The following is a 12688-nucleotide window of genomic DNA, read 5'->3' as shown; positions in this document are numbered from 1 at the left end:
GAAGATTCAAATAATATATTTACAAATGTACAAATGTTGAAGATTACTTCCAAACGGCTACAGGCTCCCGGGGAGGCGGGTGGGCGCATGTGAATCTGCAGCGAATAATGCCACGAACAGATGTACACTGGGTAAGTGACATTTTCCGTTCGGTGGCATGTGTAGCTGCAGATACACATGCTTTGCATAGACTAGTAAGCAGTTATCTCCCCAAAAGCGGTGGTTCAGCCTGTAGGAGTGGAAGTAGTTTGAAATAAAGTTCTTAGTACAGCTTGACCTACTGTGGCTTGTTGTGCAGATAACACATCTACACAGTAGTGCTTAGTAAATGTGTGAGGTGTAGACCATGTTGCTGCCTTACATATTTCGTTCATTGGAATATTTCCTAGAAAGGCCATGGTAGCACCTTTCTTTCTGGTTGAGTGTGCCTTTGGTGTAATAGGCAGCTCTCTTTTTGCTTTAAGATAGCAGGTTTGGATGCATCTAACTATCCACCAGGCTATACCTTGTTTTGATATTGGATTTCCTGTATGAGGTTTTTGAAATGCAATAAATAGTTGTTTTGTTTTCCTAATTAGTTTTGTTCTGTCAGTGTAGTACATTAGTGCTCTTTTGATGTCTAATGTATGTAGTGCTCTTTCAGCTATTGTGTCTGGCTGTGGGAAGAACACTGGTAATTCTACTGTTTGATTTAAGTGGAACGGTGAGATAACCTTTGGTAAGAATTTTGGGTTGGTTCTTAGAACTACCTTATTTTTGTGTATTTGAATAAATGGTTCTTGTATAGTAAACGCCTGAATTTCACTTACTCTTCTTAGAGATGTAATGGCAACGAGAAATGCAACTTTCCACGTTAGGTATTGCATTTCGCAAGAATGCATGGGTTCGAAAGGTGGGCCCATGAGTCTTGTTAAGACAATATTGAGGTTCCATGAAGGAACAGGTGGTGTCCTTGGTGGTATAATTCTTTTTAGTCCTTCCATAAACGCTTTTATGACAGGTATTCTAAATAGGGAAGTTGAATGAGTAATTTGCAGGTATGCAGATATTGCTGCGAGATTAATCTTTATGGAAGAGAAAGCTAGATTTGACTTTTGCAAATGTAGTAAATACCCTACTACATCTTTTGGAGATGCATGCAATGGTTGAATTTGATTATTATGACAGTAACAAACAAATCTTTTCCATTTACTTGCATAGCAGTGTCTAGTGGAAGGTTTTCTAGCTTGTTTTATGACCTCCATACACTCTTGAGTGAGTCCTAAGTGTCCAAATTCTAGGATTTCAGGAGCCAAATCGCTAGATTCAGCGATGCAGGGTTTGGATGCCTGATCTGTTGTTTGTGTTGTGTTAACAGATCTGGCCTGTTGGGTAGTTTGACATGAGGTACTACTGACAGGTCTAGTAGTGTGGTATACCAAGGTTGTCTTGCCCATGTTGGTGCTATCAGTATGAGTTTGAGTTTGTTTTGACTCAATCTGTTTACTAGATATGGAAGGAGAGGGAGAGGGGGAAAAGCGTACGCAAATATCCCTGACCAATTCATCCATAGAGCATTGCCTTGGGATTGCCAGTGTGGGTACCTGGATGCAAAGTTTTGGCATTTTGCGTTTTCTTTTGTTGCAAATAGATCTATTTGAGGTGTTCCCCAAATTTGGAAGTAATTGTTCAGGATTTGGGGGTGAATTTCCCATTCGTGGACCTGTTGGTGATCCCGAGAGAGATTGTCTGCTAGCTGGTTCTGGATCCCTGGAATAAATTGTGCTATTAGTCGAATGTGGTTGTGAATTGCCCAATGCCATATTTGTTGTGTTAGGAGACACAACTGTGTCGAGTGTCCCCCCCCCCTGTTTGTTTAAATAATACATTGTCGTCATGTTGTCTGTTTTGACAAGAATGTATTTGTGGGTTATCATGGGTTGGAATGCTTTCAATGCTAGAAATACTGCTAACAGTTCTAGGTGATTTATATGTAACTTTCTTTGATGTACTTCCCATTGTCCTTGGATGCTGTGTTGATTGAGGTGTGCTCCCCACCCTGTCATGGAAGCATCTGTTATCACGTATTGTGGCACTGGGTCTTGGAAAGGCCGCCCTTTGTTTAAATTTGTACTGTTCCACCATAGAAGCGAGATGTATGTTTGGCGGTCTATCAACACCAGATCTAGAAGTTGACCCTGTGCATGTGACCATTGTGATGCTAGGCACTGTTGTAAGGGCCGCATGTGCAATCTTGCGTTTGGGACAATGGCTATGCATGAGGACATCATGCCTAGGAGTTTTAATACCATTTTTGCATGTATCTTTTGATTTGGATACATGGCTTGTATCACCTTGTGAAAATTTTTAACCCTTTGTGGACTTGGAGTGGCTATCCCTTTTGTTGTGTTGATTGTCGCTCCTAAGTATTGCTGTGTTTGACACGGCACAAGGTGTGACTTTGCATAGTTGATGGAGAAACCCAGCTTGTAAAGGGTTTGTATAACATAATCTGTGTGGTGTGAACACTTTGTTAGCGAGTTGGTCTTGATTAGCCAATCGTCTAGGTACGGGAACACGTGTATTTGCTGCCTCCTGATGTGTGCAGCTACTACTGCTAGACACTTTGTAAAGACTCTTGGCGCTGTTGTTATTCCGAATGGCAACACTTTGAATTGGTAGTGTATTCCTTTGAATACGAACCTTAGGTATTTCCTGTGCGAGGGATGTATCAGTATATGGAAATACGCATCTTTTAGATCTAATGTTGTCATGTAGTCTTGCTGTTTCAGCAGTGGGATTACGTCTTGTAATGTCACCATGTGAAAGTGGTCTGATTTGATGTAGGTGTTTAGTGTTCTGAGATCTAATATTGGTCTTAGAGTTTTGTCTTTTTTGGGTATTAGAAAGTACAGTGAGTAAACTCCTGTGTTCTTTTGTGGACCTGGTACTAATTCTATTGCGTCTTTTTGCAGTAATGCCTGAACTTCTAGTCCTAGAAGGTCTAAATGCTGTTTTGACATATTGTGTGTTTTCGGTGGGACGTTTGGAGGGAGTTGGAGAAATTCTATGCAATAACCATGTTGGATAATTGCTAAGACCCAAGTGTCTGTTGTTATTTCCTCCCAAGATTTGTAGAACTGGCTTAGTCTTCCCCCCACTGGTGTTGTGTGAAGGGGTTGAGTGACCTGTGAGTCACTGCTTGTTTTGAGGGGTTTTCGGACCTTGAAATTTTCCCCGGTTTCTTGGGAATTGGCCCCCTTTGTATTGGCCTCGAAAGCCTCCCCTTTGGTATTGTCCCTGGTAGGTAGGCGGTGTTGTTTGTGAGGTGTTGGCTTGTGTGGCTTGACCTCGAAACCCTCCTCTGAAAGTGGTTTTACGAAATGTGCCAAATGTGCCTCTGCCCTGCGGGGAATAGAGTGCGCCCATGGCTTTAGCTGTATCAGTGTCTTTCTTTAATTTTTCAATTGCAGTGTCCACTTCTGGGCCAAACAATTGTTGTTCATTGAACGGCATATTAAGCACTGCTTGCTGTATCTCGGGTTTGAAGCCGGATGTGCGCAGCCATGCGTGCCTCATTGTTACAGCAGTATTTATTGTTCTTGCAGCTGTATCTGCTGCATCCATAGAAGAACGGATTTGGTTGTTGGAAATGTTCTGTCCCTCTTCAACCACTTGTTTTGCCCGTTTTTGGAATTCTTTTGGGAGGTGTTCGATGAGATGCTGCATCTCGTCCCAATGGGCTCTAGCATATCGCGCTAGGAGTGCCAGCGAGTTAGCGATGCGCCATTGATTTGCAGCTTGTGCTGCAACCCTTTTCCCCGCTGCATCAAACTTGGGGCTCTCCTTGTCAGGAGGTGGTGCGTCGCCTGATGTGTGTGAGTTGGCTCTTTTACGAGCTGCTCCTACGACAACTGAATCTGGTGTCAGTTGTGATGTAATAAAAGCAGGGTCTGTGGGCGGTGCCTTGTATTTCTTCTCCACCCTTGGAGTTATTGCTCTGCTTTTCACTGGCTCCTTAAAAATTTGTTTAGCGTGCCTTAGCATCCCCGGGAGCATAGGAAGGCTTTGATAATTGCTATGGGTGGATGACAGGGTGTTAAAGAGGAAGTCATCCTCGATAGGCTCTGAGTGCAGCGATACATTATGAAACTCTGCTGCCCTAGCTACCACCTGTGCATATGCCGTACTGTCCTCAGGCGGTGAGGGCTTAGTGGGGTACGACTCAGGGCTATTGTCTGATACTGGAGCGTCATAGAGATCCCATGCGTCCTGATCATCTTGGCTCATGGTGGTATGAGCTGGTGATTGTGGCGGAGTCTGTGCCGGTGATATACGAGTTGTTGGTGGTGGAGAGGGTGGTGGAGTTACCTTCTTTACCACTTTTGCTTGTGGTGTCTTGTCTTGGTTTTGGAAATCTAGTTTTCTTTTCCTTCTGATTGGGGGAAGTGTGCTGATCTTCCCTGTCCCACTTTGTATAAAGATCCGCTTTTGCGTGTGATCTACGTCTGTTTCTTTTAATTCCTCCTCAAATCGGTGTTTTTGTAGTTGGGAGGACAGTGATTGTTCCTCTGAATAGGAACTGGCTTTCGGTTCGGTTGCTGGGCGTTTTGGCACCGAAACCGTGCCTTTTGTTATTTTCGGCTCCGATGAGATTTTCCTCTTTTTCGGCGTCGCACCTTCTCGGTGTCGACCATCTTCAGTGCCGCTATCTCTGTGCTGAGCAGCTTCGGTGCCGCTGTCTCTGTGCCGAGCAGCTTCGGTGCTGCTGTCTCGGTGTCGACCCTTTTCTGTGGCACTTTCTCGGTCCCGAGATTGCTGCGTGCCTGTGTCTCGACCTGAGTCGGACGATCTCGGCACCGTCTCGCCCTTCTTCGGTGCCGATGGACGGTCACCTACTTTATGGGTTGAGCCATGGCCTGTTGGCAGTGGCGTCCCCTGGGCTTTGTCTGTTTTTCCCTGTGATGTTTGTTTCGACGTCTTACTCACGGTTTCTTCTACGTCGAATTCTTCGGAATCTGATTCGTGGATGGAGAATGCTTCTTCTTCTCCCTCTTCCTGGAACCTTTGTTGTCCTGTCGGCGTGGACGCCATCTGTAACCTTCTGGCTCTTCGGTCTCGGAGCGTTTTCCTCGACCGAAACGCTCGACAGGCCTCACACGTCTCTTCTTTGTGCTCGGGTGACAGGCACAAGTTACAGACCAAATGTTGGTCTGTATAGGGATATTTACTGTGGCATTTAGGACAGAATCGGAACGGGGTCCGTTCCATCAGCCTCGATGTTGCACGCGGTCGGGCCGACCAGGCCCCGACGGGGGATCGAAATTACCCCGAAGGGCTACCGGAGCTCTTCTGGATTCGGTGTCGACTCTAATCTAACTCGATACCGAACGAAACAATACCGACAAATTTTCTGTTGATTCTGACTAACTTTCCGACCCGAAACACGGAGCGAAAAGGAACACGTCCGAACCCGATGGCGGAAAAAAAACAATCTAACATGGAGTCGACGCCCATGCGCAATGGAACCAAAGGAGGAGGAGTCCCTCGGTCTCGTGACTCGAAAAGACTTCTTCAAGAAAAACAACTTGTAACACTCCGACCCAACACCAGACGGCGGACTATGCAAAGCATGTGTATCTGCAGCTACACATGCCACCGAACACACTATTATATACACATTAGCAATCAGTAAGGAGTATATAAAGCAATAAGTATTGGCAAAAGTAATAAAAAAATAATGAGGGCCCTGGGGTAGGGCCAAACCAAATACTAAGAAAGTGGAATTCGAGACACAGTCTCCCACCCAAGGTTGTGGAATCAGAGGGGATCTGGAGGAACTAGGATCCCCAGGAGGCGAGTACTTGAGTGACCTCCGGCGACCACAACAGCAGAGGTGAGTACCTGGTTTTCCCCAAAGCCAACAGGAGGACTTAGGAAAAGAATTGTGCAAGACCCAAACAAGACTGGAAGAACCCAAAGGTGGATTCTGGCAGAAGAGGACCTGCAAAGAAAGGGGACCAACTCCAGTTCTTGACGGAGTGTCTGATCGTGGCAGGAGCTACTACCCACCCTTATGTGGCTGCAGGATCAGGTCGACGGGAGACAAAGAAAACCAGCTGTGCAGCACTGGAAATGAAGAATAGGCCCTGAAGTGATGCAGAGGGTGGCCACGTCGGCTGTGGGGCTGCAGTTGGTCAGTGGTGCGGGAAGACCAACAACAAGCCTTAGCAAATGCAGGAAAAGGAAAAGAAGTGTTGCAAGGCTGAAGAGGACCAGCAAGGCCTAGGGGTCTCGACCCAAGGAGGGGAGTCCGGGGTGACCATCAGCAGTCAGGAGAGTCACCAGAAGAGGATGCAGCCCCCCACAGGCAACCCACTGGCAGCAGGCACAGCATGTTGCAGTGAGGCCCACTCAGCCCATCTGAAGAGGAGCCCACGTCGCTGGAGCTGCAGAGAGAGGACTGTGCTTGGCAGGAAGAAGTGCTGGGGGTCAGGGCTACATGTAGCTTGAATATCCCTTGGAGCAGGAGCAAACAAACCTTGGCAGCTGCAAGAGTCATGGTGCACGGGGTACGTCCTGCAAGGAGAGGCAAGGGCTTACTGTCTCCCAAGTTTGACAGCTGGCAGAGAGGTCCAAGGAGACCACTCCAGACCACCACCTGTGATGCAGGATCCATGCAGTCCTGGAGGACAGAAGATCCACGCAGCTGGTCGTCATTGCAATTGATGCCTGCAGATGCAGGGGAGTGACTCCTTCACTCCGAGGGAGATCCCTTCTTACTTCTTGGTATATGCTGGAGCTCAGAGGATGAACAGCTGGAGAAATGTTGCAGTTGCTGGAAGGAGTCGGAGAAAAACGTTGCATAGCAGAGTCGTCGTTGCAGCTGCAGACTGTAGGTCCCTGTGAAGTCAGTTGCAGTTTCAGGGGCTAGAAGTCGCAGTAAACGCAGCAGAGGAGTCCTGCTGGAATCTTGCACGTTGAATCTGAGGACCTCACCTAAGAGGGAGACCCTAAAAAGCCCAGAAAGGGGGACTGGTCACCTAGCAGGGATGCCACCTACGACGAGGGGGCTGTGATGTCACCTGCATGTCCAGGCCACTCAGATGCTCCCGGAGGCCTCTGCCTATTTTAGATTCAAGATGGCAGAATTAAGCCGCCACCCAGAGGAGCTCTGGGCACCACCCTGGTGGTGGTGATAGGCAGGGGAGTGGTTACTCCCCTTTCAACTGTCCAGTTTTGTGCCAGAGCAGGGACAGGGGGTCCCTGGACTGGTGCAAACTGTTTTATGCAAGGAAGGCAAAAATGTGCTCTTCAAAACATACCAGTGGCTTGGGGATGCTATCCCTCCCAAGCCATGTAACACCTATTTCCAAAGGCAGAAGGACTTAAGCTGATTAAGCAGCAGGAGGGCAGAAACCTATCTGCAGGACGGCAGCAGCACAGGCTGCCCGGGAAAACACTGTAAACTGGTAGGAGCAAAGCTGGGGTCCGCTAAGGAGGCCCCAAAGTGCATGGAATCATACGACCAATACTGGCAACAGTATTGGGTTATGATTCCGAAATGTTTGATACCAAACATGTCCAGGTTCGGAGTTACCATTATGTAGCTGGACACAGATAGGGAGTGACCTATGTCCAGTATACATGTAAAATGTCTTCCTTGCACTTACAAAGTCCAGGAAAATGGAGCCGAGTTTGCAGGGGCATCTCTGCTAATGCAAGGGGGCCCTCACACACAGTTATGTGTACTCTGCCCTCTGGGCTAGGAGGGTCTGAAATAGGGATGAATTACAGTGACCTGTAGTGAAAGGGTGCATGCACCTTTTCACGCAGGCTTCAATGGCAGGCCTGCAGACACATTTTGCATGGGCTCCCACGGTTGGCATAATACATGCTGCAGCTCATGGGGAACTCCTGGTGCCCCAATACCCTGAGTACATAGGCACCATATACTAGGGACTTACATGGGGGCACCAGTATGCCAACTGTGGGGTGCACTAAGTCAGGAACAACCAAATCTAGAGGGAGAGTCCACAGTCACTGGGGTGCTGGATAGCCACGGTTGGCATAATACATGCTGCAGCTCATGGGGAACTCCTGGTGCCCCAATACCCTGAGTACATAGGCACCATATACTAGGGACTTACATGGGGGCACCAGTATGCCAACTGTGGGGTGCACTAAGTCAGGAACAACCAAATCTAGAGGGAGAGTCCACAGTCACTGGGGTGCTGGATAGCAGGATCCCAGAAACACACGGACAGCAGGCAAAAAGTGGGGCAACCATGCCAAAAAGAGGGTATTTTCCTACAGATGTTACATCAGTGAAGCAAAGGTCTTGTCTGCTGGCACATTTCTGCAGAAACTTTGCCGTTAACTGTTGTAGTAGTTCTGACAGCTAGCACCAAAGGCCCCTATGAGCCAGGGACATTTGAGGATTAGGCACTCAATCATCTGAACTAGAAGGTGGATAAGTCTTGGTGCATTGTGAGCTAAGGGTATAGTTACAAAAGAACTTTTGATTTAAAAACAACTTACAGATGTGCATGCCCAACAATAAGTGACAGTGTGTGCAGAGCATGTGTATCGACATCCACATATGCTATGAACATAGGGATTTTAAAGTGGCCCGGGACTCACCCTCTTCTACAGATTCAGGCACAGGCTTCTTCATTTCAATTTGGTTCCCTGCAGAGCCCTCAGGGAAAACATATGAATTGGGGATTTTGATGCTCAGCAGGCCTGCTACGGCAGCCACCACTCCGTTCAAATTCTGCAATGTAAGACATTCGGAAGAAAGATAAAGGCAGGTACTTAATAAAAAAGACACCAGGGAAGAGGTGTATGAACACAAATGAGAAATGATGCAATGGGTAACTGACATGCCCAATAGGTCTTGTGAGAAAGGTAGTTCCACGAGCTGTCTTACAATAGCAGAAGATAAATGTCCCCTGTAATAAACAGTATCCAAAAAGCTCCCCTCTAGGCCTGCAAGTGCTGATCTGATCCTGCAAGTGCCTATCCTAAAACCACAGATGCTAAATTTTGGGAGCAAAGGGCCAGATGTAGCAAAGGGTTTTACCCATTTTCTGTCTATGGGAAAATGTGTTCGTACATATGGCCCTAAATGCATAAAGGAGAATCTGGCCATGCTAATGCTAAAGGTATTGTGTCAAAATCCCCTGCTCCATTTCACTTCACACCTACCTTGGCTGCCGCAGTGGATACCGTCAGCATAACAGACACTTCACTTCCTGTGCCTTTCTCCCATGAGATTCCTTGCCCCGCAGTTGCAGTCAACACCACTTTCTCAGCATGCTCTGGGAAGACATCCATACAATCAAAAGGCTTCCTTTCTGGAAATGCTAGAACAAAATGCAGCAACACACAAGTTTTAGTCAGGGCACGTAACAAAAAGCAAGCCCTCTTGATTTTGTGTGACTCACCATTTGAAATAATCATTTTGATGGAGCTGCAGATATTAGCACTCTCATTTAGCCTGTTGTACGTTCAGTAAACCAATGTGATTAGTTCCCACCATGTCCTGCACACCTGGTTCTTCTGGAGATTACATACTGGATGGAGGAAGTCCTATGCTCAAACAGATGTTTCTAGAAAAATCGACTATTCAGTGATTGTGCAAAGAAATCTGAAGCTCATTGCTGGATTCCCACTGACACAGATTCAAGCCAGAGTGCCTCTTATGACTACAGGAAGGGAATAGGTAGCATCAGTTTGCTTTCTGTGTGCGTGTGTGGAGGGGGGAGGGGGAGGGGGAGGGGGTGGGGGTGGGGGGGGGGGGGAGGTTGGGGGAGGGCGGGAGGATTATCTTCTCTGGACATCTAGGTCTCGGAGAATTAGAGCTGTCACAAAGGTCCTGCCATTTAGAAAAATCTCCAAAACAATGTTTCTGGGATATATTACCAGTATATTCCATAAAACAACAGGAACTACCGAAAAGACGGCAGTTTGAACTGTGGGAATTATTGGCAGGTCCGGACTAGGGGATTACCATCAATCACTGTAGGAGGCTGTCTCAATTCATTGTGTACACCTATGGTGTGGCACCCTATGCTAAGTCCAGGCAACCCTTAGTGACAGTGAATAGGTGCCCAGATAGCAGAAGATCTCTTGGGGTAGCTGAGGCGAGCAGCTAACGCTTATCCAGAAGGAATGTAAAGCACTTGCAATACAGCAGCAGTCAGACAATAACTTAGTCACCAGAAAGAACCACACAAGTGTTGCAAAAATAAAGGATACTTTATTATTGCACTATTACTAAACTGAACTTGGCAGATTTCCTTTTGGAGATATTACATACACTTATGCACATAAAATAACCAGAAAATTAGCATGGAAATATACAGGGCCCTAGGGGAGGACCAAACCATATACTAACAAATAGAATGTGAAAGTATAACTCTAACCAAGGTAAGTGCGGTGGTTAGCTAGGGGCTGGGAAAAGTTAGAAACACTAGAGGTAAGTACAGCATGAGACCCCAGCAACCAGAAGCAAGTCAGTTACCCACCCAGTTGTCCCATAGGCTAACACAGAGTAGTAGTTGAGAGTATGTGGAATTCAGGACTCTTCCCAGTGGATCCAGAGGAAACCATCAAGCAAGAGGATGAAGAGTGCCCCTACCCCAGGATACCCAGAAGACAGGAGTACCGACACCAGGAACCCAGATGCAGTGGGGAGAAGGGACTCTCTGAAGTCTGTGAATGCCTCAGATTGTCCAGCTGCTGTCACGACCCGTGGACCAGGCAGGTAGAATCCAGGGATGGATTCCAGACATGGAGGACCTACAAAGGAAGGGGGGTGAGTCCTGCACCCTCTGTGGTGCCCAGTTGGCAATGCCCACCTCCTGAAGATGATGTTCCTGCAAGTCGGTGAAAGAAGTCGTCCAGCTGTGGGGTCCAGGACCTGCAAAAGACCCCAGGTGTCGCCTACGAGATGTACCTCACCGTTCGCCAGATTGCAGGAGGGTTAGTGACTAGCCAGGTCACCAACAAGCTCTGACAAATGCAAACAGGAGCAGAAGAGGAGTTTGTAAAGTTTTGGGGACCAGTAAGGTCCAACAGACTCTAACCAGTAGGGGGAAACAGGGCTGGCCCTCAGCACACACGAAGGCCAACAGAAGTCGATGTAGTCCCCACAAGTGATGGACACAGGGAGTTACAAGGAGGCCTGACCAGCATGACTGCAGAGTGCTGGAGGCCTGAGCTTCACGTGCCTGCAGATCTCTGCAGTGTCAATAAGCCTTAGCCAGTGCAACAGTGTCAGTGCACAGGGGTGCCAGTCCAGTGACAGGAGCAGGGACCCAGTGTCTCCCAAGTTGGATAGAAGACAAGCAGGACGCATAGGAGGCCACAGACTCACCACCTGTGAAGCAGGACCACCAGATGTCCAGAGACAGCTGACCCCCAAACACCAGTCGACGTCCTCTTGAGGTGCCTGCGGATGCAGGGGAGTGACTCCTTCACTCCAAGGGAGAGTCCCTTCATGCGTCTTGCTTGACCAATCTGAGGATCCATCCTCGAGGGAGCCCTTAAATAACTCTAAAGGGGGTTGGTCACTCTCTGCAGTGACCCACCTATCAGATGGGGTCAGGGATGTCACCTATCTGGCCTAACCAGTAAGATGCTCCCAGGGGTCTCTGCACATCGTATTTTCAAGATGGCAGAATCAAGTGGCCACCAGGCAGAGTTCTGGGCACGTCCCTAGGAGAGGAGATGGACAGGGTGTGGCCATTTCCCTGTCCTTTGTGTAGTTTCAAGCCAGAGTGGGAATTGGGGATCCCTGGACTGGTGCAAATCGATTATGCAAGGAGGGCATCAAATGTGCCCTTCAAATCAGACTGGTGGAGCTTACAGGCCACCCCACCCCAGCCCTTAGACACCTAATACACAGGGAGAGGGGTGGTCACACCTCTCCCTTGCAGGAAATCCTTTGTTCTGCTCCTCCAGCCTGAGCCTGGCTCACCAGCAGGATGGCAGAACAGTGCCTGGGGTCAGCAGTAGCGTGGGCTAGTAGCCAGACCCTGTCAGGCTGCACAAGCATAACTGGGGAATCCCCTATGGAACCCCCAGAGTACATGGTATCATGCAACTAACACTGGAATCCGTGTAGTTGCAAGAGTCCAACATGTTTTATACCAAACACGCCTAAGTTCAGAGAAGCCATTATGTAGTTGGACCACTCATGTTGACCAGTGTGCACTACATACCTTAAGATGGCTTACCCTCACACTTAGAGACATGACCCCTGCCCGTGGGCTGAAGGGCCTATGTAGGAAAATGGCTCCTTGTTGCAATTACCCCCTCCCCCCCCCCCCCCCCCCCCCACACACACACACACACACACACACACATTTTGGCAGATATTGATGCTGACTTGACAGTGTGTGATGGGACCCTGCTAACCAGGCACAAGTGTTCTTTTACTAAAAATGTACCTTTGTCTCCACAATTGGCACAACCCTGGCACTCAGTTAAGTCCCTTGTAACTGGTACCCCTGGTACCAAGAGCCCTGATGCCAGGGAAGGTCTCTAAGGGCTGCAGCATGTCTTATGCCACCCTAGGGACCCCTCACTCAGCACATGCACACTGCTTCATAGCTTGTGTGTGTTGGTGGGGAGAAAATGACTAAGTCGACATGGCATCCCCCTCAGGGCCATGCCAAGCACACAAAACACTGCCTGTGGC

The 12688-nt window shown here is 48.1% G+C and overlaps 1 protein-coding gene across 4 annotated transcripts in view; it reads right to left on the bottom strand.

Moving 5' to 3' along the window:
- Nucleotides 1-12688, bottom strand: part of KMT2D (lysine methyltransferase 2D) — a 1162185-nt gene that overhangs the window by 83239 nt on the left and 1066258 nt on the right. For 3 of the 4 annotated variants that reach the window (XM_069230486.1, XM_069230487.1, XM_069230489.1), the window contains 2 exons: nt 9190-9347; nt 8623-8755 (listed from right to left, as the gene is read on the bottom strand). In XM_069230486.1, the coding sequence (XP_069086587.1) occupies nt 8623-8755; nt 9190-9347 (291 nt within the window). The remainder of the gene's footprint in view (nt 1-8622; nt 8756-9189; nt 9348-12688) is intronic. The other variant, XM_069230488.1, reaches the window with a different exon arrangement.

Source organism: Pleurodeles waltl, chromosome 4_2 (assembly GCF_031143425.1).
Source record: "Pleurodeles waltl isolate 20211129_DDA chromosome 4_2, aPleWal1.hap1.20221129, whole genome shotgun sequence".
In the NCBI taxonomy this organism is placed as follows: Eukaryota; Metazoa; Chordata; class Amphibia; order Caudata; family Salamandridae; genus Pleurodeles; species Pleurodeles waltl.
The sequence above is the reverse complement of the archived record's forward strand: the minus strand, read 5'-3'. Positions and strand labels throughout refer to the sequence as shown.